The sequence below is a fragment of the Hemiscyllium ocellatum genome, chromosome 11 (genome assembly GCF_020745735.1).
Source record: "Hemiscyllium ocellatum isolate sHemOce1 chromosome 11, sHemOce1.pat.X.cur, whole genome shotgun sequence".
Classification (NCBI taxonomy): Eukaryota; Metazoa; Chordata; class Chondrichthyes; order Orectolobiformes; family Hemiscylliidae; genus Hemiscyllium; species Hemiscyllium ocellatum.
The window spans coordinates 65,215,574-65,241,768 of NC_083411.1; the positions used below are offsets into that span (position 1 = coordinate 65,215,574).

The 26,195-nt window shown below is 40.4% G+C and overlaps 1 protein-coding gene across 1 annotated transcript in view; it reads left to right on the forward strand.

Moving 5' to 3' along the window:
* The window catches only part of LOC132820044 (sodium- and chloride-dependent neutral and basic amino acid transporter B(0+)-like), a 255,512-nt gene extending 232,812 nt beyond the window's left edge, over nucleotides 1–22,700 (forward strand). The window contains exons 11-14 of the mRNA XM_060831964.1: nucleotides 18,369–18,453; nucleotides 20,767–20,876; nucleotides 20,983–21,153; nucleotides 22,563–22,700. Coding sequence (XP_060687947.1) covers nucleotides 18,369–18,453; nucleotides 20,767–20,876; nucleotides 20,983–21,153; nucleotides 22,563–22,700 — 504 coding nt within the window. The remainder of the gene's footprint in view (nucleotides 1–18,368; nucleotides 18,454–20,766; nucleotides 20,877–20,982; nucleotides 21,154–22,562) is intronic.
* The last annotated feature ends 3,495 nt before the right edge of the window (nucleotides 22,701–26,195 follow it).

Below are 26,195 nucleotides of genomic sequence, written 5' to 3' on the forward strand. Positions count from 1 at the left end.
TTTCCCAACTAGAACTCTAGCTAAGGAGATTAATTTGACTGTTCCATTTCAAGTGTAAATTTGAGCATAAGATGGAGCCCATTAAGGCATGCCACGAATTTTTTCATGCAGTTGCAGATTCAAATATAGCAAACGCACCCACATTCTGTTTGAATAAGATGTAGAAAGAGAAAAACATAAAGGACATCAAACTTCAGTAACCATTCTCTTATTTAAAAGTAGGACTTATTCTGTAACAACTGAATATTTTTAAAAGCCCTGTATATTGCACTAAATACTCAGATGCATTGAGCACATAGTATCTATGTGTAATAAACAGTACCCTTATGAAAAATATTTTCTCTTTTTTTTAACTCAGTCAAGCAGTTTTACACCGTACAAGTTCATTGGATGAGACTGGGGAGATAGTCTGGCATTTAGCCCTCTGTCTGCTTCTAGCCTGGCTGATGGTTGGGGCAGCATTTTTGAAAGGAATCAAATCTTCAGGAAAGGTAAATGACTGGTGATGAAGACAGTTACAACTACTGACAAAATACAGATTCCCTGTAAGAATAAAACTAGAATTTATTGACTGTTGTGAAGTGCATAGTTTATATCCTTGGTGATGTTAACAGTTCCTGTAAGGTATAGAGAACAGAAAATGAACTAGTGTGCAGTAATCCTTTGTAGCTTCCACAGAGCATGGTTACCCTTTGAGGGGATACAGCCTTGAAGAGGAGCAGATATGACACCTCATGCTGCTCAATCACCTGCCAAGTGTTCAGCCACAAACTGTGTGGGTCCTGCTCTGAACAACACAACAATCAGAGAAATGACGAGGCTGAAATAAGTGTGAAAAAGAAGTGTGAAGAACAGTCACAAATTGTAATATCCACAACTGAAATTGAACATAACTAATTTCTAGCCCCAGCAATGCCCCCAAATTCATGAAATGTGTCCCTCATTCTAAGGGTTTCAGTCACTGACACAGGGACTGGAGGAAATTCCAATTGCTGCGGAAGGCTGGGCAGGACTGGGGGAAGGGACTGAGCAGATTAGGGTCAGGGTTTTATTTACCATTTGTCTGGACTATTAGAATAGTAAAGAATCATGAAATATGAAATGTTGAATATATTCATGAAGTTCTCATCAATTCTCCTGAATACATCTGTCATTTCCCTGAATGTGATTAATTATAAAACTAAAAATAATATTGTAGAATTTAAACTTATTTCCAACATGTAGCTCAGTGTTAAATATCCCCATCATGTAGCCAACTGTCTTCTGATTCACTCTTTGTTTATATTCCTATCAGTTTACAATCAGCTGGATCCAATAAAGTAAATGTTGTACCACTAATACAGGAAAATCTTCCAATTTATTCTCCATTCTCAGGTTGTTTATTTCACTGCAATTATCCCGTATGTGGTTCTGACGATACTCCTGATCCGAGGGGTTACCCTGGAGGGAGCCTCTAAAGGAATTGAATTCTACATCGGAAGCCAGTCAGACTTCTCCAAACTGGCTGATGCTCAGGTAAGCTCAACAACAGAATCAATTGAATTTCAAAAATCACTTTTTTTTATTTAACTGTTCCTTCTTTTATTTTGTCTGATTGAGATATTAAAATTTAGAATTGAAATGTACCTTTCAGTCTTTTGTTTGTATTTGGAAAGATCATTTTGCACATGTTGCGAAAAGCTAGCTGAGACTTTGTGATGAATTCTAATGAGTTAGTTTATTGTTGTAATCATCTTGGTATGAGCAGGAGGGAATCAATGCTCAGGGCTAGGATGATGAGATTAGATACAACTGGATGAGATCAGCAGTGGGATGCAAAGGATTGTTTATTCTCAGTGCCTCTTTCTTTCTGAAATCATGGATTGATTCAGTAATCAGATTTTCAGTTACAATCACTTATGAGACTATGTCATCAATATTTGTTCAATATACATTGGTGGGATATGGGCATTGCTGGCTGGCCAGCATTCATTGCCCATCTCTACTTGCCCTTGAGAACGGCAAAGCTGTGGTAGTCCATTTGACATCTCCTGACCTGTTTAATGTCAATGATATTTGGAGTTTATCGAGAAGTGGGAGATGGCATTGTCACAATATCATCTGTACCTGAGATGTGACTACAGAGAGAAAGCAACTGAGCATCTGCTTAACCAAGTAAATTGTTTGATTGCAAAATTAACAGCACATGAACTGTGATAGTGAAGGAAATGTAACTCTCAATGAGTGAACTTAGAGTAGTTCAGAAATAAAATGCAGAATTTTATGCCCTTCCAAATGACAATTTGGGAGCAATGGGACATGAAATTGGGTGGGAAAGCATTAGTTTGTAGCTTCTTGTCATTCATCTATCGTGGTGGCAGAAGATTCATGGATGGATTTTGATGCTCTGCCATTACTTATGGTGTTTAAGTGGCCAATGAATGGCCATTGAAATGTCTCCTCCCTGGTTCTGCACCTACTTGTGGAGACCAGGGGACAATCATGAGGAAAGGCGAAATCAAAATCCTGTTGAATTCCTATCGGGCTTCCAAGAAGAGGGAATTCATCTAAAGGCATCAACACTTATTTGAAGGACTCTACTTCGTGTAGATGGGAGGACTGGGGGGAGCTACTGAGAGCTAAGATCCTGCCTTTCAGTTGATCTTCTCCCCCTTCCCCCCCAAACCCTTCTTCCACATCAACAATAATAATGTGACTCTACGCATGTAATAGGTAATTTCACACTGAGCCAAGTTTGTAAATGTCAGGAGATATCATTTTTATAACAGCAGAGTGGTGCATATCAGAGATATTTCTCTGAACCTCTGAGTGCAGTCAGAAATTGCTGTGGAATTTACACATAAATAACAAGGAGCATCTGGAGCCTCACCATTTAAGTATAAGATGGTTCGTTACAAATGTGCACTCAGTTTGACATTCATACCTATTTTAAATCTAATTTAAATCATTTTTGTGATCCAAATTAACCCCAATGTATGCAGTTTACATTTTGCTTAACAGACTGCAGTGCAGAAAATAGCAATGTCTTTGCAGAAGATCAGATTTTTGGTCCAGTGGGGTTTTATTTCTGCTATGAGTCAATTTTGGAGGGAAAATCTTAAAGTTGGCAGCAAGTAGTCAAAGGAAAATCAAATGATGGCCCTCCTATTAAGTGAGATGGTGTTGATCAGAGCTAGTTTAATTCAGTCAGATCACATTGAGCTGCTGGACTAACTCACACTATGTTTCTTGTGGTCAATGTAGTTTTTCAGTTGAATGAGTTCAAGTGAAATCGTTCAGCGCTGATGAATTCTCCCTTCTATTTATCAGGTCTGGAAAGATGCTGCAACACAAATTTTCTACTCGACATCAGTGGGTTGGGACAGTTTAATCACATTGTCATCCTACAACAAATTCCACAACAACTGTTACCAAGATACCATCATTGTCTGTGTTGTTAATTGTGCTACGAGTGTGTTTGCGGGATTTATCATCTTCTCCACTCTTGGACACATGGCTCATGTGCAAAACAAGCCCGTTTCAGAGGTTGCACGGTCAGGTAAATACAAAGTTAACCATACTATTCTGCTGCAGGATAGCACATATGTGTCATTTGTTTGACATCGATGGGGTACAAGAGGACACCTGGGCCTGAGTGTAATTTGCCCAAAAGAGCATTGAGTCAATGGGATTAATGGAATGAGAAAGGAACAGAAAAATAATTGAGAATGATAGTAACAGGGCAACAGGCAAACATAAGACAGGTGCTCAGAGAATTCAGTAACAGAAAGATCAACTTTTCCTACATTATTGGAATTGGTGCACAATGAAGTTCTCATGGAATGATTGTGTTTATTAGTGGCTTCTATTTCCGGATTTATTTTGATGTTAAATAAAAGTTGGGTTGATAGCTAGGGAATGGTAGATCAATTATTGCGTGGCAGTGATCAGATTACTGAATAACCTGAGTATCTGCCTCCTCCTATTCATTCTCCCAGGATAACTCTGCCGTCCTGGAAGCAAGATTTGAGAGATTCAGCAAACCTCTAGTGATTTTGAGATGTACTCCATTTGAACTTGATTTGACACCTTCAGGAAGCCAGTGGTTTGATCCACCATGTTCCTGTTGGTAGCAAGTGTTCCATTGTACACCAGCTTGAGTAGCAAGGAAGAACCGCCAGCAAGGGCAGGTCTGGATATTCCAGTTGTTCTGAACTCCTTGTCACTGCCCCCTTGTTTGACTGAGGCTGGAGGAGTGCATTATCTCCCACTCATCTGCTACTCCATTGATAACAGTATGCATGTAAATGTTTTACCCAGTAACCACCATGGGCAATGATATAACTTAGCTAGAATGGGTTTAAACTTAGAAGATCTATCAACCAGGTTTCTTTGGGAATCCAAGATGGCGGCGACCCAGCAAGTCTGAGTCTACAGTGCTCCTCCCAAGACTTGGGCAAAGTGGGTCGCCCACCCCCACCACACTCACCAAATCATTTAAAATAGTTTTTACTTAATGTAATTAGTTGTTTAGTATTGAATTTAAACAATTTCATCTCCAGTAAAAATGACTAAAGGGGAGCCTGCAGCTCTCAGCAAGCAGGAACCCCTCCCCCACCCTCTCCAGCTGCAGAAGAGGCGTCCGCAAGCGCCCCGGGGGACTTACTTTCGGTGGCGAGCCTCGTGGGAGTAATATCCAAACTTGATGCGAAGATTGACGCTTTTGTAGAAGAATCCTGAAGCCGATGGGACTCACTCTCGGCCGCGCTGCAAAAGCAAGACATCAAGGAAATCGAGCGCTGAGTCGGAGGGGCGGAGCTAAAGGCCGCGACCTCCGAAACTACAGCACAATCGGCCGTGAATCAGGTCCGGATTCTCAAACGGCGAGCCTGGACCTTAGAGAATCACATTGACGACCTCGAGAATTGAGGCTGTCAAAAAAATATTCATTTGCTGGGCCTTCCCGAACGGGAAGAGGAAGGCCAGCTTACAGTGTTCCTTGAACAGTGGCTTCCACAGCTTTTAAATCTGGAGGCTGGATCAGGCCAGGTAAGGGTGGAATGGGACTACTGGGTTGTAATACGTGGACCCGGCTCAAACCAGCGTCCCCGCCCGGTCCTGTTCCGGCTGCAGAGTTATAAGGAGAGGCAGATACTTTTAGAAGCCTCCAGAAATCTTGGAAAAGATCTCCAAGCCATAATCTATAAAGGATCCAAGATCATGTTATTCCAGGACTTTTCCCCAGCTCTGGTCTGAAAGATGAAGGCGTTTGATGAGGCAAAGAAGTGTTTAAGGGACTTAAGTATTCAGTACTCCTTGCGCTACCCAGCGACGCTACGCTTTAACCATGAAGGGTCCATGTATAACTTCGGATCGCTGGAAAAGACCAAGGAATTTTGGGACTCTCTTAGATAAATTGTAAGAGATAATTGATGTTGGTTTGCTTTCCCCCCACTCCGGTTTACATCCCACCCTCACTTTTTTTTATATATTAATCATTTTTTTACCTTACTGTTTAATATTATCTTGGGGGTGGGGAGAGGGATTTATTTATTTGTTCTCTTCTAAACGATTTTCTCCACCTCCTTGTTTTTTTTATTATATATATTATATATATATATATATAGCTGGGGGGTCTAGTTAATGTTGGTGGGGGAGGTGGTTACCTTATACTATTTTACCTCTGTTTCTAGGAACAGGGTTGTTTTCCCTTGTTATTTTGTATTATTATATTTAATTATTACTTGTTGAGGTTGTAATTTCATAGTTATATATGTTTATACATGGTATTAACATTACCAAATATATCCAGGTGTTGGTGGTGGTTGGGGGGGGGGTGCGTAGGGTGCTCACTGTTAACTCTAGTTCTGTAGTATATTTGAATTTTCTTCATCCTATTGAGGGGCGCCTGGGTCAAGGGTGGGGCACTGGTTTGGAGGGGATACAATAGACTTTTGGAAAGGAAGTGATACCCCCGGGAACAAGGGGGAAAATCTCCATTTAAATACGTTTTATATTTTTTTTATTTCGAAATAGTTTTTTATTTTACTGTTGTGAGTGTATTAGAGAGCCTTTATTTTTGTGAATTTTATATGCTCTATGCTCGGGATGTTCTGGATAGGGTTTCCCCTCCCGAGGGATCTCGGATTTGCCTGGACGATTATGGTTGATCAGTCGGTTAAGTGGTGCACCTGGAATGTCAAGGGGAGTAATTCACCAGTCAAAAGGAAGAAAATATTATCAAACCTCAAGAAAGAAAGGGTTGATATAGCTGTCCTACAGGAGACACACTTATTGGATAAAGAACACTTGAAATTACGACAGGGTGGATTTGATCAGGCCTTTTTTCTTCTTTTAGCTCAAAATGCAGGGGAGTTGTTATTCTTATTCGGAAGAATTTCCCTTTCAAAATCCTAAATCAGATAAAAGACGAATCTGTACGATATATTCTGATTAAAGCCCTTATAAATGGAGAGGAATATGGGATTTTAAATTTGTATTGCCCCTGGCACTTCCTTTTAAATTTATAATGGAAGCCTTCTCAAAGTTGATGGCTCTCGGTGCCCGTCATACAATTATAGCGGGAGACTTTAATTGTATTATGGATCCGGAAATAGATAGGATTCCCAAGAGTACTGCAGGAGTATCTCCCAGATCTAGACAATTGGTGGATTTGAACAAAAAGTTAGGACTAGTAAATATATGGAGATGCCTTCATTCACAGGGCAGAGATTTTTCTTTTTACTCCAATCCACACAAATGCCATACCAGAATTGATCTGTTTTTTGCCCCTCGATTTTTAAAAATTCCATATCATCCTGTAAAATAGGCAGTATTACAATTTCTGATCACGCTGCTGTATATATGGAAATCAAGGCGAGGAACAATGAGACATCACCCTGGCATTGGCGTATGTACCCCTTCCTGATGAAAGACAGTAAATTTGTAAAGTACTTCTCTCAAGAATTTAAAACTTTTTTAGAAATTAATTTAGGTACGGCTAGCAACCAATCAATGATGTGGGAGACCATCAAAGCTTACGCACGAGGTTTGATCATCTCATACTCAGCGACCCAGAAAAAATTAAAGGGCAAACAACAGCGTCTGCTCGAAGCTCGCTTAAAAGCGGCTGAAACAGCATACGCTGACAGACCTTCTATTATCAAATTGCAAAGGATTACGGCCCTTAGGACAGCTCAAAACACCACCCTTACCCAAACGGCTAAGAGGGAAATATTATTTGCAAAACAAAGGTCATATGAATTTGGTAAATACTTAGCATTTCTTGCAAAGAAAAAGAAGGCCCCTCAAATATCACGTCTATCAAGGAAAGTACTGGTATTTTTACTCATGATCGTAAAAGGATTAATGCAATCTTTAGAAAATTTTATTCTGATTTATATAAATCACAGGATTGTGAAGACAGGACTTGGAGGATGCAATCATTTTTTAAAAACTTGATCTTTCTGGACCTAACTCGGGAACAGATATCGGTCTTGAATGTTCCCCTAACAATCCAAGAAATACTTGACACAATCAGGCAACTTCAGAGCGGTAAGGCACCTGGCCCAGATGGCTTTCAAGCTGAATTCTATAAAGAATTTACAGGAATATTGGCTGGTCCACTTATGGACATGTATAACTACTCATACAGTCAGGGCTGTCTCCCGCCTTCACTGAAAGAGGCAAATATCTCTCTTATCCTTAAAAAAGGAAAGGACCCAGAAGATTGTGCGTCATACAGATCAATATCCTTGCTAAATGTAGATTTTAAAATCGTCTCTAAAACATTAGCATTGAGGCTAGAAAGGGTATTGCCACATATCATAAAGGAGGATCAGACGGGGTTCATTAAGGGCCGTAGATCATCCAATAATGTTAGAAGGGTTTTGAATGTGATTCAAGCCTGCCATCAGGGAAAGATACCAGGAATAGTAGTCTCATTAGATGCGGAAAAGGCATTCGACAGGGTTGAATGGTCATATTTGTTTTACACATTGGAAAGCTTTGGCGTTGGAAAGGTGTTTACCAAATGGGTCTCAACACTGTATAGTGATCCCAAAGCAGTTGTGATTACCAATGGATTAGGCTCGGATAACTTCAGTATGGATAGGGGCTGCCGTCAGGGATGTCCTCTCTCGCCATTGCTATTTACGCTAATAATTGAGCCACTAGCAGAAGCTATACAGGCCGACCCTAATATAACGACCCTGAGGATTGGTACAGGTAAACATAAAATTACCCTTTATGCAGATGATGTTCTTCTATTCCTCAGTAATCTTTTGATGTCCGTGCCTCGCTTAATCCAAGTTTAGTGTATTTTCAGGCTATAAAATTAATTTCTCAAAATCGGAGGCTATGCCAATGGGTGGCCTTGCTAGTATATCCCACTTATTGGACGGATCCCACTTTCCCTTTCGGTGGTCCCTGGAGGATTTTTTATAACTAGACATTTTTATTACCCCAGCATTTGGTCAGTTATACAAGGCTAACTTTGTGCATTTACTGGAAAGGATAAGGCAGGACCTCCAGCGATGGGGAGACCTTCCAATTTCCTGGCTAGGTAGAATACCACTAATTAAAATGAATGTCCTGCCCCGTCTCCTATACCCTATGAGAATGCTTCTGGTGATGCTGCTGAGGCTGGCACGATGTAAATCATAAGGCTAGTTGGGTTTCTTTATTTGGAATCATAGACAGCCCCTCATTAAGCTGAAGAAGCTACAGCTTCCACAGGCAAGGGGAGGATTGGATTTCCCAGATTTTAGGAAATATCAGTTAAGTTCCCTATTAAGTTACATAGCTGATTGGGTCTTGTCTGACCCGCAATCAATGTGGCTGGACATCAAGGCTTCTCAAGTAAAATGCCCACTTATTAACCTTTTATTTTCAGACAAGAGGAAAATCATTACGGATCACTGTAAAAACCCCATAATACTAAACACAATTAAAGCTTGGAATATAATGCGGCAAAATGAGGGCAACTCACATAAAACATCCCCCTATGCTCCGATAGTGGGAGCATGGGGATTTCAACTGGGGTTTACAGATGCCACTTTCAAACTCTGGAGATCCAGGAGTATTTCTTGTTTAGGGGGTCTACTTAAAGAAGGGATCCTGATGTCTTTTGAACAGCTGCATCAGAAATTCGGATTACCTAATTGAGACCTCTTTCGATACTTCCAAATTCGAGATTACATACAGAAGAAGACTACGTTATTAGATAGTCTTTATAAATCAGATAGAGAATGTAGAATGCTATGGCCAATGGGGGTATCTTCCATCAGTACTATTTATCATTTACTACATGGTGAAGTATCGGGAGATATAGACAATCTGCTTAAAATATGGGATCAGGATTTGGGACTAGAAATCTCTATAGAAACGTGAAATGACATTTGGGAAAATGCCAGAAGAATCACCATTTGCAACAGAACTCAGGCTATTCAGCTGAAGATACTTCATAGGGCCCATATAGCACTGGATTGATTGGCAAAATTTAAGGCAGGAACATCTCCAATGTGCCCCAAATGTAAAATAGAGGTGGGCACTTTTGTACATTGCCTATGGACCTGTCATAAGATCCGTAGATATTGGACTAAAGTAGCAACTGCTCTGACAGAAATCTTAGGAACGGAAATTAGAGTGGACCCTGTATCTGTCCTTTTGGGCTTTTTGATCTTACCCTCCCTGGATATGCACGGGAAGAGATTATTTTCTATTCTCTCTTTCTATGCAAGGAAAAATATTTTGGTAAACTGGGTGGCTGAGGGCCTCCCTGGACTTTCAATTTGGCACAGATTAGTTATGGAATGTATTCCCCTTGATTTCCTTCCAAATATGGTGCACCAAAAGACCAAATTATTCCATAAAATATGGCAGCCCTTCTTGAATTATATAAATACATATATTTCCTAACAAGGGCTTTTATTTAATTGAAATGGCGAACCTGGCTGGTCCGTGGCCCCTTGGGAGAGGAATCCCGCACGAATACGGGTTTTGTTACATATGATGTTAATACCTTTCCAGCATGTATCTCAGTACCCAATTTCTGTGTTATCCGTTGGGTTTTTGTTTCTCTTATTTGAATAATGTAAGAGACTTAACTCTGCACTCTGGTTAGTTGTAGGTTAGATTATTAGTTAGTTGAGTTTTTTTGTCGGTTTTTTTGGTAAATTTTGGTTATTATTTATTTAAGATTTAATTGTATATCAATGTTTATGCTTGGGTTTTTTTATTTTGTAAACTTGTAAAAATGTTAAATTTTCAATAAAAATACCTATAAAAAAACAAGTTTCTTTAAAATTATTGATTCCCATTGAAAGTAGGCATTATTCAACAAATGTATAGAACTGATTTAACATAGTTTGAGATATGAAATTACTGACCTTCGACATATCCAGTTCACAATTAAGATGTCACAATCTCACCATTCTGAATTACTGATCTCATGCCCATACATTCATCCTTATATTCAGGGTGTGCCACATGGTACGTTCCAGAAGTAATTGGAATGTCTCAGCTGAGACTTTTTGAATTTGTCTCAACATCAGTGACTATACGGAATTGAATGTAGCAGTGTGTGTTGATTGTACGCAGGACTAATATTATCATTTGTTTTGTATCCATTGTTCAGGGTTTGGTTTGGCCTTTATTGCCTACCCAGAGGCCCTTGCACAGTTGCCATGGGCAACTTTATGGTCCATTTTATTTTTCTTCATGCTGCTCACTTTGGGACTTGACACACTGTTTGCAAGTTTTGGTAAGAATGACATCTTTTAAGTTCAACAATAATGTTACTTAATTTAACCAATCTTTTTCTACTTCTATAAAAGGAACTTATCTAAGCTATTATGTTTGGAACTACTGCTGATGATTGTAATGCATGAGAAAACAATGTTACTCTATAGTCAAATTCTCCACAATGTCTTAATGAAACCTCAGCTTGGTTGAATGAAGCGTGTTCCAAGTTGTAGGAAATAAATATTCAGGTCATTGTTACCTAACATCTGGAAGATTTACAGTGGAATTCATGTTTTTTAAAAATCTGCATTCATGTTCCGTCGCTGTTCACAATTTTGTTTTTCTTCATTCATTCATGGGATGAGATCATTGCTGGCTAGACAGCATTTATTGCCCATCTCTAATTGCCCAGATGGCAGTTAAGAGTCAACCACATTGCAACGGGTCTGGAGCCACATCCAGGCCAGGCCAAGTAAGGATGGCAGCTTCCTTCTCTAAAAGACATTAGGAAATCAGGTCAACTTTTCCAACAATCAATTCATGGTCATCATTAGATTCTTAATTCCACCAACTGCCGTGGCAGGATTTGAGCCTGGGTCCCTTGGACATAATCTCTGGATTAACGGTCCAACAGTAATACCATTAGGCCATTGCTTCCCCTTTCCTTGTTCGTTCTGTTGTATCATACAACTCATATTTCTGTTTCTGCTGCCAAGTTCTAGGTGTCTCAATATAATAACTATCATTTTTGATGTACATCTAGACCCTTCTCATCAGGAACAGGATTTGTTAAAATGTATTGAGCAGCAATTATGTTGTGATTCAGTTAACAGACTAATCTGGAGGCCTGGATAAATGACCTGGAGACAAGTGATCAACCCTCACCTCTATGTCAAAAAAGAACTGCAGATGCTGGAAATCAGAAATTGCAGGAAGAACTCAGCAGGTTTGGCAGCATCTGTAGAGAGGAAGCACAGTTAATGTTTTGAGTCCAGTGACCCTTCTTCAAAAAACAGCATTCTGAAGTAGGGTCACTGGATCTGAAATGTTAATTCTGCTTTCTCTCCACAGATGCTGCCAAACCTGCAGAGTGTTTCCAATAGTTTCTGGGTGTGTTTCACGTCAGTGTCTGAGGAATTTGAATTCAATCAAATAAACCTGGATGAAATAACATTGCTGTCAGTAATTTTGACTGTAGAGCTATCATTGTGTCAGAAAAACCCATCTGACACCTAATGCCTTTTATAGAAGGAGATTGTGTGTGAGAGACCTTCTTGAAAACCTCAGAACCATAATCATATGTTAGACCCTGGAATCCTTGATGTGCATTTTGCTTCAATGCTTTATGTTATTAAAGAATCCAACAGAATATTTATTGCAGCTCACTGTTATATACAAATATTATATCCATGTACGCTTCTCGGTGAGTATGAAAGTACTCAATTACAACATGCAGCACAGTTTGTCAGTATGTCATGCTTGAAGTGGCCCAAGTCAAGATAGTTTCTGAGATCTTTCTGCTCTTAAGTCACATAATTATGCAGGGTTTATATAATGCCTTACAGGTTATTATATTAGATAAGATTCCCTACTGTGTGGAAACAGACCCTTTGGCCCAACAGGTACACACCGACCCTCCGAAGAGTAACCCACCCAGACCCATTCTCTTACGTTTACTCCTGACTAATGCACCTAATACTACAGGCATTTTAGCATGGCCAACTCACCTAATTTGCACATCCTTGGATTGTGGGAGGAAACCAAGCATCCGGAGGAAACCCATGCAGACATCACAACCCACACTCATTCCACACAGACAGGCACCCAAGGCTGGAATTGAACCTGGGTCCCTGGCACTGTGAGGCAGCAATGCTAACCACTGAGCAACCTTGCTGCCCCACAGTGCTGTGGTAACATATTAATTGTGAGGCATGAAACAACAACCCTCTCTGAAATAAAGTGGCAAGCAACTCAGTTGTGGCTCATTGCTCCGATAGGAAAAATAAACCAGATGAACTGCCTGGCATCAGAAACAGCAAAGGTACAATCTTCCCAATCAGTGTTGCAAACTCTTCTGCAATACAATCTGAGAGAGTTCTCCCACACATTGTTGAACCAAATGTCTAATATTGTCATTCCCACTGAATCACAGCCTATAGCCCACATCTCAGAATCTTCTATCACCCACCCTGAGATGGTGAGTTACTTTCAGGAGACATTAGCAAGCCTCCATTTTCCAAACATTGCTCTTATACAATTCTGCCCATAGACAGAGAAATCTCTCCCCATTGGCTCCTTCAGTCCTCTTGGCTGCCATTTCTCTGGTGGTGGATTTATCTAAGACTTGGTATAAATCATTAATTAATCACTGATAACTTTTGTTTTCAATAGAAACAGTAATAACAAGCCTGCTGGACCAGTTTCCTGAGTTCCTTAGGCCAAAGCGTCTTTATCTGACAGCTGGTCTTTGTTTGTTATTTTATTTCCTTGGCCTTCTGTTTGTAACACAGGTAAGTTGTAGCTTAGTCATTTGCGATGTTTCCACATGAGCAATCAACCCTCTCTAGACAAGGATACTCAGTAAAATGAGACACTGTTTCATAAATCACAAAGAATTAAGTTCAGTCTAAATAAGCTCCCAGCATTTAGAACCCCACTGCTGGTTTGGTTTTGGACCAGGGGTGGTGATAAAAATGGATAATTGGCAGTCCAGAATAAGAAGAATTAACTGGAGGAGAGCTGACTTCAATGGGCAAAGAATGGAGCTGAGCCAGAGAGACAGGAACAAAATTATGGTGGGAAAAACAGTCACTGAACAAAGGGCTATGTTTAAAATAGACATGATTCAGGTACAATCAAGGTATGTTCTCTCAAAAAGCAAAAGGAGAACAAACAAATGCAGAGCTCTGAGGATGAACAAAGGAGATAGAATACAAAATGAAGAAGAAAAAGTGAGGTTATGATGAGTGTCAAGACAAAAACTTCAAGCAGAACACTAAGGTTCAAAGGGAAAGTGAAAAGCATATTGGAGAAGTGAAGGGGGTTTAATAAGAAGATTAAGGTCAGAGCTAAAGCCACCATGGGCCTACTGGGCCACAGAGAGACGACGAGTGATGGTTTAATGTGAGAATCACCACACCTCAGGAAATGGGAGAGGTTGATACTTCGTGGTATCTTCAGCTGGTGCAGGAATTGAAACACACCTCTGACATCTCTCAGCATTTCAAGACAGCTGTCCAGCCAACTGTATTAACTGATGAGAAAGCACTGTCAGCCAAACATATCAAGGAATTCCAAAGTCTTCTATAGGCACATTAATAGCAAAACGAGGAGTTGAGTCAATTAGGGTAAAAAAGGCGGTTTACACAGTGAATCATAGAATCCTATAGTACAGAAGAGGACCTTTGGCCCTCAAGTCTGTACAACCAAAATTATATTAATTCTACATTAATCTCACTTTCCAGCACTTGGCCCACAAGTTGAAATATAGGACATATGGAGACAAGAGACATGACTAAGGCGTTAACTGAATATCTTGCATCTGTCTTTACCAAGGAGATGGAAGCGACACCAGTTATAGTAATGGAGGAGGAAGCTCTATCACGATAAAGATCAATATTCACCAGGAAGAAGTTTTGAGTAGGCAATCAATACTTAAATTGACAAGGTCCAGAAGCAGGTGTCATGCATCCAAGAACATTTAGGGAAGCAAGTGTAGAAATTAAAGCACCACTGACCATAATTTTCCAGCCTTCCCTAAACTCAGGGGAGGTGCTGACTGGTTAGACAATTGCAGATGTTACGCCTTTATTTGTAAAAAAAACCTGTGAAGGTAAGCCCAGCAATGACAGACAATTCAGTTTAACTTCAGTGGTGGATAAAAATCTGGAAACAAATATTAATGACAGAATCAGTTGAGGCATAGATAAATATGTGGGTTAATTTGGAACAGTCAGCGTGGATTTCTAAAAGGCAAATCATGGCTGACAATTCTTGAAGAGGTAATAGAAAGGATCGATGAGGGAAATGTCATTGATGTGGTGTACATGAACTTTCAAAACTCACTTTAAGCAATGTTACACAGCAGACTTATGAAGAAAGTTATAGCTCATGGTATAAAGGAGATAATAGCTGTCTGGATACAAAATTGGCTGAGTGAAAGAAAATGGAGAATAGTGATCACCAAATATTTTTTGGGTTGTAGGAAGGCTTGTAATGGAGTTCGCCAGAGATCGGGATTGGAACAAAAACAGAAATTGCTGGTGAAACCCAGAAAGTCTGGCAGCATCTGTAGGGAGAAAACAGAGTTAATGTTTCAAGTCCAGTGACTCATCATCGAGAAATGGTAACTCCACTTTCTCACCAGAGATGTACCGTAGCTGCTAGGTTTCACCAGCAATTTCTGTTTGTGTTTTTGATTCAGATGTCCAACATCCATAGTTCCTTGTTTTACATCAGTCGTGGGAGCCCTGCTTTTCCTGCTTTATTTGCAGGGTATAGACCTTGTCTTGTAAGGGACAGTTTCAAAGTTTGAAGATGACATGAACCTTGGAAGGATTGTAAACTCTAAGCAAGAGAGTTGAAAAGTCCACAAGTTCACAGACATGTTGGTGAAGTGAGCAGGTAGCTTCCAGGTAAAGCTCAATGCAAGAAGTTTGAGACGATCCATTTTGGGGGGAGAAAACATTTGTAACGTCAGGGGTGCAGTACTTAAGAAGTGCAGGAGTGGTCTGGGCAGATTTTCACAGATCATTGAAGATAGCAAGACATGTAGAGAGAGCAGTTAATAAAGCATATGGTATCCTGGGCTTTAATAATAGAGTTCTTAGAGTATAATAGCAAGAAGGTTATGTTGAACTTGTATAAGAAATTTGTTAATCCTCACCAGGTGTGCTGAGCACTGTTGTGAATGCTACAATATTGGAAGGATGTGAACACTTTGGAAGAATGCAGAAGAGATCGACAAAAATGATTCCAAAATGAGAAACTTAATGTATGAGAATACATTGGACAGATTGGGTCATTCTCCTTAGAGAGGAGAGGAGGGGTCAAGAGAAGATGTGACAGACATTGCCAAACTCATATGAGGTCTGAATAGAGTAGATAGGGAGAAACTGTTCCCCTTTGTGAAAGGATCGAGAATGAGATGGCTCAGATTTAAAGCGATTTGCAAATGTAATGAAGAAGATCTTTTTCACGTTCAGGTCTGGAGTGCACAGCTTTGAAATGTGATGGTGAGTCAATTGAGGTATTGGTGATTATTTAATTGGAAAAAGGGTGTGAGGAAGGGGTGTGTGGCAGGAGTCATAATGCTTGCTGGGAAGCAGTGTGGACATAATGGGCTGAATGGCCACCTTCTGTACTGTAACAATCTATGATTCTGTGACTCTTTCGCTTGTTTGTTTGTGGAATGTGAGTATTGCTGGCTAAGAAGACAGTCAACAGGATGTGATTTATCCATTCCCTGCAGCCTTACAGTGCAGTGGGCAGGATAAATTTCCTAATAATGGGGCTCATGCCAATCACCAGCAGGAAGAGGTGCCATCCTTAGCAAGAGTATCCGATTGACCAGCCATTCCACCAGTGTCAGCAGTGCCACAAGCACAGTGGTGGGCACTGCTGGTACTGCAGGCAAGGCCACATGTGGGATCAAGGAAGCTATAAATCCTGGGTATTGGGTCGAGGAAGGTTTGGAAATCTTTGGTTGGGATGGATTTTGCAGAGCAGTTGAGCATGATGCTATGTGTAATTGGAGTGTCCCCAAGTTGCCCCCTGAAAACAACACCCTCCCTTCTTTCCTTCCCACCATTTTATGCATGTCTTTATAAACAAAATGTGGATTCCCACTGACTTGCTTTGCAAAATCCATTTCCAACTCTCCACCCTCAGTACCCTTGTCCCTTGATGAAGATTTCCAATTCCTTCCTGAAGGATCATCGTTGAGCTGAAATGTTAATCTTATTCATCTCCCTGTTGAATCTGTCTGCCCTGTTGAATAATTCTAGAATTTCCCGATTTCCATCTCAACCTTCCAGCACCTGAAATTCTTTGCTTTGTAAATCAACTTTCTTTTCTGCCTGGTGCCTGCTTTAGCTTGGTTGTGGGGAATGCAGTTTTGGAAAGTGCTCTTGCAGGACACTTGCCAAAGTGGTGAATGTTGAAGGTGTTCCTTGGTGAGTCAATTAAACAGGCTGCGTTCTCCTGGGTTGTGTCATGCTTTCTGTGTTTCACAAATTCCATTAGCCTCATCAATTGGATCACAAAACTGTAGAATAGAAATCAGAAGGAATGGTCATTAAACTTTACAGCACTGTGGTCAGACCTTACCTTAACTACTGCGTCCAGTTCTTCCCAACAAGACAGACAGACACATAGATACTGGAGACTGTAATGCTAGGAGCCACAAGACTGACCCCTAGAATTGGGGTTTTGAGTTATGAGGAAAGATTCAAGAAATTGTACTTTTCAGGCTGCAGACCAGTTCATTTTGAGAGGTGATCTTATGCGGTTATAGAATGTGATTTTACTCAGAATATTAAATTTATGAGATTAGAGAGCTTGGTTTAAAATGAGGAAAAGCAATTTGAGAATTTATGTCTGGAATTCTGCAACACATGAAGAATGATTGACACACAGCACTAATTTCTGCATTGAGCAGTGGAGGCTAGAATCTAGAAATCATTGATGAAGCAATCAGATGTTGCAATATCAGGGTGTTCACCAATTATTAACGTCTGTATGAATATGGAGTGATGACCTTCTTCATCCAGGATAAAGCTGTGGTCTCTATATTTATTGCTGCCTTTAATTCCCACGATCGCAGTAATAAAAAGAAAATATTTTGACTAATGTTGCAGATTTAATTTAATAAAGACGATTGCAATTTGAGCAGAGGGAAAGTTGATGAGGAATATGTGTCATTTGAGAATGTAGTAGAGGTCATGGGAAGGGGAGATATCTAGAGGACTTTTGTGAACATTTCATAAATATCATTAGTACAATGTTCCCAGGAAGTTAAAATAAAATATTGAAAGGCATGGAAAGATCATAATATATAAACCCAGAGAGGTGTTGCACCTGACCGAGATCACATCTGGACAGAATCATAGACTCTCTGCAGTGTGGAAATACCATTTAGCCCATCAAGTCTGCATTGATCCTCTGAAGAGCTGCGCACCCAAAACCATCCTCTACCCTACAACCCTGCGTTCCCCATGGTTAATCCGCCTAGCCTTTGCATCCCTGGACACGATGAACAATTTAGCATGGCCAATCCACTTAATCCACATATCTTTGGACTGTGGGAGGAAACCAGAGCACCTGGAGTAAACCCACACAGACATGGGGAGAACTTCTAAACTCCACACAGACAGTCACCCAAGGGTGGAATCAGACTTGCATTCCTGGCATTGTGAGGCAGCACTGCTAACCACTGAGCCACTGTGCTGCTCCATGCAAAATTGATTGTTAATTTCAAAAAAGAAAAATGGAACACAACGAATTCCAGCCCTTCAAGGAATGAGAATAAATCGAGCAAACAGGGTATTTTGCGGTTGAGAAAAGATAAATTCTTAAATCCTTTTAATGTCTGTTTTAAAGATTTGAATGTTATGTTTTTTTTCCATTTAATGCTTTCTAATTTTCCATTACATTTAATGGATTATTTCTGTACTGGATGGATTCTCATTGTAGTTGCTCTGTTGGAACTCATTGGTCTCAGCTGGATCTATGGTGGGTATGACTGGGAAAAAAAAAATTACAATTGAAATGTATTTATGAGAATACTCTCACCTCTTCAGAGATAACACCACAAAAGCTACACTGGATATTGTGCAGATAACTATAGGGTTTGAACAGTTAGTGAGGATTTAGACTTGAGTCAAATGAATAATGACAGAGGCAAAAGTTTAGGATTATAAAATTCATGAACTAATTTTATTGAACTATGTTTCAAAATCACAAGGCTATGATACGGATTTAACAGGTGAACAACATCATGCATGTCCCACAGTGAAAAGCAAAATTTAGAAACTAATTGACTTGCTATTCAATCATGCCCTCACTTGATAACTACCCCACAGCAACTGAATCCTTCCAATCCAATTAACCTGTGGCATACTTGCCGTCATTGGAAGTGGCATTGATTGTAAGGGTAGGCAAATTATGCTGCAGCTTTATGGAACTTTAGTTAAGTCACACTTGGTGTATTACATACAGTTCTGGTCACCACAGTAGCAGATGGATGTGGATGCTTAGGAAACGTTTACCAGGATGTTGCAGGGTATGGGGATTTTAGCTATGAAGAACATTTAGACAGACTGGGTTTGTTTTCATTGGAATATGAAAGGTTGAGGGGTGACTTGATAGAAGTTTAGAAGATTGTGATGGCATGGATTGAGTGGAAGGTAAGAGGTTTTTTTCCCAGGGTGGAAGGATCAATTACTAGGGGACACACTTTCAAGGTGTCGGGGGATGTTTCAAAGTGATCTACAAGGCATGTTTTTCACACAAAGGGTGGTGAGTGCCTGGAACACGCCTGCTAGAGGAGATGGTGGAACTAGACACAATAGCAGCATTCAAGAAGCACCTGGACAAATACATGAATAGGAAGGGAATAGAGGGATACAGATCCTGTTCGTGAGGACAGTTTTATTATGGAAGAGCAAAATGTGTAAGCGCAGGCTTAGAGGGCCGATAGGCCTATTTCTATACAGTTGCGTTCTTTGTCCATTCTGACTGTTTCAAAACCCCCAAATATTCCCTTCCCCCTTCATAACAGAAGCATCACATGGGTAGATTCGTAACATTGTTTCAGGACTTCTCACTTCCCTGACCACAATGATGATCCTACAGAATCAGGAGATTCCCTTAATGAGATTGTTCCTGTGAGTGTCTTGATCATCATAGAGATTAGGAACACTAATATGCTTCCTGATCCTTTATCTTGGGACACAGGAATAAGAGTAGGCCATTCAGTCCATCAAACCTGTTCCCCTATTTAATACCATCATGGTCAGTCAACACTCCAATGTCTTTTATCTGTGCTATCCATATCCATTCATTCCATTGGACAAGTTTCTTGATCATTTTCTTGCCCTTATGGTGCCCTAAGAATACAGCCAAGGGAATACTATTTACTGATTACCTGTTTACAGGAATTAACATTAGCCATTGTTTCCACTCCCTTAACTATTGTTCACACAAAGATCAGGCTCATCAATTCTAAAATGATGAATGCAATTTCTTAGCCGACATTTTACATTTCCAGATTTTGGGAGACCAGGCATTGGCTGGAAGCTGTACAGCAGGATCAAGCAGATGTCCCAACACACTGGCTATATGGGAATTGCCTGGGAATGTATGATACTCATGGAAATACCCAGTGTCAAAAATCCTCTGAATAAGTTCCAACTCTGAGTTAGAGACAGAGACTTCAGAAAGTTCTGACTGACTTATAATTACCCAGGAAATGTTAGAAGGATTAAAATCTGCTCTCATTATAAAAATGACTCCCTCAATCATTCACGTTGACCTGACAATGAATAACATTAACAGTCTCCCACCAAGTCATTCACCTGTGACATCACTTCCCATGGGCATGTGACCACCCACCACTCTCTATTCCAGGCAACACACACCTCTCATCTCCACTATCAAACACTCCCAACTCCATACCTGACCAGATCCAAATCTTCCACAACCCTGCTCCACAACCAACATGACTTCACCACATCATCAATCCCCACTCATTGGCACCTTTGGCCTCAACCTGCCACCTCACTTCATCTCCCATTCACCTTGAACACTTGTCTTCTCGAAACAGTGTGAGAGTTCCTTCAAGACCTTTAAATCTTGGAGTACAGATAATCGATTTGGTGATAGGAAACACTCTGTTCATCCAATTTGAAATCTTCAGCAATCCTTTCTCTGTTTAACCTGTTCATCAATGCCACCTGTACAAGATGAACTTCAACAGAAAACAAGCTGCCCTGAAGACAGGACAGCGCGAGTGATGGTGTCTCTCTGCTTCCTTGCCATTCACAGGGATAAACAGATTCATCAAGGACATTGAGATGATGATTGGGAAAAGGAATTGGCTTTTCTGGCTCTGGTGGAGAGCTTGTTGGATTCTGATCTCTCCGTGCATTTTAACCGTAAGGAGATGTTACATCTTTGAGTGATTTAAGCTGAATGTAAAAATGTACAGTAAGTCCCTTTCATCATGTTACTGATTTTACTTTCTGTGTTTATTTCATTCAGGCAATCTTAGTCTGGTCCTTAACAACATTTGCCCCTCCAACATATGGACCAGTTGAATACTCTGTCTGGTCAATAGCGCTGGGCTGGTGTATGATCATCTTCTGTATTACGTGGGTACCCATAATAGCCGTGGTGAGAGTTGTCCAAGCTGAGGGCCCCACCTTGTGGCAGGTGAGGAAATGTTTGAAAGATCGGGAAACAGTTTCTGTGACAGCCTCTCAGACTCCTACTTTACAGCAACTTTTAGTAATACAGTGCCTCCACTGCTATATTATATCCCACTTTACTCCCAAGAAGTGTCATAAAGTAAAATCTTACACCAAACCTCACGACAAATTACACAGTAGAAGAACAGAAGCTTGGCTGAACCAGTCGGTGTGAAGATATGTTGAGAAGGAGAAAAGAGAAATAGAGAGGTGGAGATGTATGGAGCAATTCCAAAGTTTAGAGCTTTGACTGCTAGAGACAGACTTAGAGGCATGTAGATCTCTCAAAACTTGTTGGATTTGAGGTGATTACAGAGGGAAAGTCCTGGGTATTCATGGAAAAGTGGGCCAGGTCTATGCCAAGTCCAAACCAATCCAGAGTCATTTAAAGATGGCAATGGATTCTGATTCCAGTCGTCAGCCCCCTTCCAGGCGTGGCCAGTTATTGCTGGACTAGAGTAAGTGCACAGTTAACAATCCCTCACCACTACATTCCCAAGCTGACAGGTTCCAAGAAGCAAGAATCTTCAAGCAATCCTCAACTTTGAATGAAGATGGGGCAGCTTCACCATGGCCCTGGTTCACAGCCTCTCACAGGCTTTAGACATTAATCTGGATTTGAGAATTTTTGTGAAAGGTGAGAACAAAACCTCTTATCTATGTCTATTCTGTGTGCCCATGCCCACTGAATGTTAACCCATGCTCGTTCACCCAGTTGGTATTCAAAACAAGATTTGTGAATGGGTATTTGCTTTAGTCAGCAGCTGCATAGTTGCCTCTGTGTTTCTAAAGGTCATTGATTATATGGTTAAGTCAGTAAGTTTGGTTGTCTATTTCAGAACAGTCTTTTGGGGCTTCTCTTTAACTCACAGTAGCCCTTGTTGGAAATGTATTACCACAATGTCATCAATGCACAATGTGTCTCGAGGATGTGTGATCAGGGTTTTGTTAATAAACACACTGACTAATTAGTGTCGTGTTCTCAATAAAATGATAATCTTTTAGATGTAGTAGCTACTTCATAAAATTAGAATAAATTGATTACTTGGTAACGCTGTTTAAATTGAAAAACTGTTCCTGCAATAGAGCATTTTTAAAAATTTCAGTTCGATTTAATTTCAAGATTATTTGGATATAATACGTGTCTCCAGATTTCAATGCAAATGAATATCACAATTCAGTCAGTTTAGACATGGGAGTCTGATCTCTGTAATAAACACACAGATTGAACATGTTTCGCTACAATATGACCTGCTAAGTATTAGAACAAACTGCAATATAATATGATTAGGAACAGCTTTCTTTTACAGTGGAATTAATCGGTGGATTAATATTGTGTAGGAATTGTTAAATATTTCACTTCTGTTTTCATAGAAAATTTCTGTTGCATGTACAGCAGCTCTTGAATGGGGCCCACACCTAGAACAACACAGAGGGGAAAGATACAGGAAGAAGCCTGACTCTACAGAAGCCCTGACTCATGTGCAATGTCTTGTCACTCCTGAGATTTGAGGAATTTTGAGAAAATGTTTTGTTCAATTGGCCAAAAAAGACCCTGATAATTGCTTTTTCTTGTTTATACCCCCTGTAATTGCAATGGGAGTTTTTCAGAACTGTTTTCAGCTCCACCAAGAGCCAGGTATCACCTTGGTTAAAGTTTTCTTTGAGCCTTTTCGCCTTTTAAGCAGTTCCTTCAGGTTGAGGATGGTAAGGTTGATTGGTAAGTCCAATGCGTGATCTGTAGACTCAGCCTCATGCGGTTTAGGTGGGCTGTTTGAGGCTGTGTGCACTCCTTCTGATGCTTTAATTTCATTTCAGCACATTCTGCATTGATTGTCTTGATCTGTTTAGTGTCCTCTCAGATAAGGCTTCACCATTTTGGATGTTCACAAACTAGATACTCCTATGAGACAACAGAGGTCTTTTATCTCCTCAGGGAATGCTTTGAGGACATGCTTCAGTGTTTCTGCTGTCCTCATGGGAGTCTCCTGCAGTGACTGAGACTGAGTAGAACAGTTCTGGGGAAGTTTGGTATCAGGCATGTGAAAGCTATGGCCTGCTCAGTGCAACTGATATGAAGTAATTCTTGGCAGGTTTGCTTTGGCAAAGGCACTGCTGTTGGACCTTTCTTGACATTGAATGTGGAGGAATTTGCAACATTACCGCTGCCAGTACTTTTGAGCTGGTTTCTGCCAGTTTTCCAACTCTCTAAAGCATATAGGAGCACAGAGTTGCTACTATCCAGCAGGACCTCAGGTTGCTAGTGTTTTAGATTAATTAACATTTGATTTTTTGTGTCATGAAACTTCATTCATGCTCCTGCTTCAGCCCTTGGGTGCTAATTAATACCCAAGGATTCCAACCATTATATATTGTGGACAGGAGTTCCAACTCCCACCTACAGTCTGCAATGGCTGGGTTTCCTTCTATTAACCACAGGATGTGTTAAGAATTTCACTGGGGATCCTGCTCCACATGGATTTTTTTCACTAGCACTGACTGAAAACATTGTCTGACCATGTGTGATGCTGATGGTAGTGTCCCTGCTGGCACAGTTCAGTCGTGACTTGTTGATTGGTCCCATCTCTCCACAAGGACACATGTTTAAATCCTTCAATCTCATCTGATCAATCCAGAAACTGGGGAAGTCCTTTCTTTGCTGTTAGTGAATACTTGCTTCACTGTTGGCAAACCACCAAAAACTATTAACAATGTTTCATGGTGATAAGACCAGTTAACTCAATGCCCTCAGTTGGTTAAGTTTTTGGAAAATTAGTGAAGGTTGTCAAGAAGGTACAGGGCTCGACCCGACCCCACTCTCTAGACAAGCCAGAGGCAAGTTAGGACATGGCAAAGATCAGAGCAACTCACCCTGTGACCAGACAGAGAGAGACAGAGGGAATCAACCCATGAAGAGAGAGGAAAATGCGGGAAAAGAATTAGATGAACCAGTGAAAGTTATGAGTATCCGGTAGGTATTTAAGTTTCTCAAAGAATTGGGTAGTTAGGAATAAAGTTGTTAAAACTTAGAATTGTAAAGTTTAGTTCTTAATCTGTGTTGTCTTCAAATAAAGTTGTGACAGTTATATTGACTGCTGGCTTGTGCTGTGTCATCTTTTCCCTGTTTCAAGAAGAGTTATCTGGGTAAACTCATTTCATGTGTACTGGTTGACTGAGTCTGCAGGGTCCTAGACACCGTGAATCAGACAACATTCACCATGTCCAACCAAAAATGAGAAAAATAAAAGAAAAATAATAATGGTCTCAATGACTGAACACAGAACAGTGACAGCATTAAGAGAGTAACTGAAAGTGCAAACCTTTTATGCCAGAGTTTCACATTTCATGAGTCATGTAACTCCAGAAAGGTATATTCTGGCCTGAATCTATAGCATAATGCAAGAATGAAAATGTGTCTCAGAAAGAACTTTGTGTATGTCAGAATGGAGTTTTAATTCAGTTTAAAAACCTGGAAAATATAAGTATGATTTGTAATGATGACCTATTGATATTTCTAAATAATGATTTATAATGGTGACACCTTGATTCATTAACGTCTTTCTTGAACAGCAAAGACCCTTCCCCATCCCGTCTGTAATTTCTTCCAAAGTCTTCAGTTGGATAGAAGATAAAAAAACTTAAACAAATGTATCAAAAGATCCAATGAACAGCTTCTTCCCCACTGTTATTAAACTTCTGAATAGACCTCGCAAATTTCCAATTTAATACTAACCTTGTTCTTTGTGCACCTTTTCTGCAACTTGTTAAGACGGTTCAACCGTCCCCGTGTTCGTTTTCGGAGGAATGAGACACCAGGTCAGATTCTAAGAAACAGACTGTTTTATTCGAGAGAGAATCGGTTACAGCTAGACATTTGTCCAGCTGGAGAAGGCGTTCTGATCTATTGTTCTCTTTGTCTAGCTTTTAGCCCCTCACATCCCAGTGCTACATCCTTATTTGGTAAGAAGCGGTATTCTCTAATAGTATTGGTTCCAGAAGAGATAAGACTCAGTTACCTCAGTATGAGCTACGTGCAATCTAACAGGTTTCAATGTCCTGTTATCTGTTCACCCTCCCTGTGGCCCCATTATGCCATCAGTGTTTCAGTCTGTTCTTAGTGTAACATAATGGCTTACTGTTGTCTAGTGAAGCTAACAGTTTCCAGACTTGCTAGTACTACCTTACGTGAGCACTACCTAACAATAAAGTTTCTGAACACAACCTAACCTTAATAATGCTTCCTAACACTCCCTCCCTTGGCCTCGAAAGAGGCCACACAAAATACAGCAATTCGCGCGCAGCAGTCAGGACCCGGATGGTCGGTGAGCGCCCCTCCATCGCTCCTCTGCAAGGCCGACCAATTAGCTCAACCGGGCTTGTCTGACTCTAGGGAGACATAGTTATAGTGGAGAGGAGTCCCTAAGCAGCATACAACTACAGAAAGCATTCCGCGACGCAAAATCCCTACTCTATGCGCTTCTCCAGTTTGCATACAATCGTTAAGGCACGAGAAGCAGTGAAATAATACATAACAGGCGTAAGCACTTAAAAGTTGTAAACATATACAAAAAGCCACCTCAAAACTAACAAAACGATTACTGAGTATGGTAACAAAAGCGAAGAGAACCAGAGGAAAACACAAAGTGGATGAGTTAGGACACCTGCAGAATGAAGCTCTGCTGTTCAAAGAACACCCAATTGTACAACCTCCCAGTAAAATCGATCGTATTATACCATGACACCTTAAAATAAAATTTCAAACTACTGACATAGTGTCAAATCTTTTTGCAATAGGATTCAATGAGCTCTCCTTCTTTCCTAAAGGGTTGTTGTTAAGTCAGTTCTGGAAAATGACACAAAACTGGCATATTCCTTCGTCAAAAATACAGTGAATACAATGTCAAACTGCTGGGTCCATGATTCCCCTTATATCAAGCTGCTTTGCAAGCCAGAAACTTGACCAGATTCCCGACACGGACACAAAAGCCAGGCATCTGTTAAAACCAG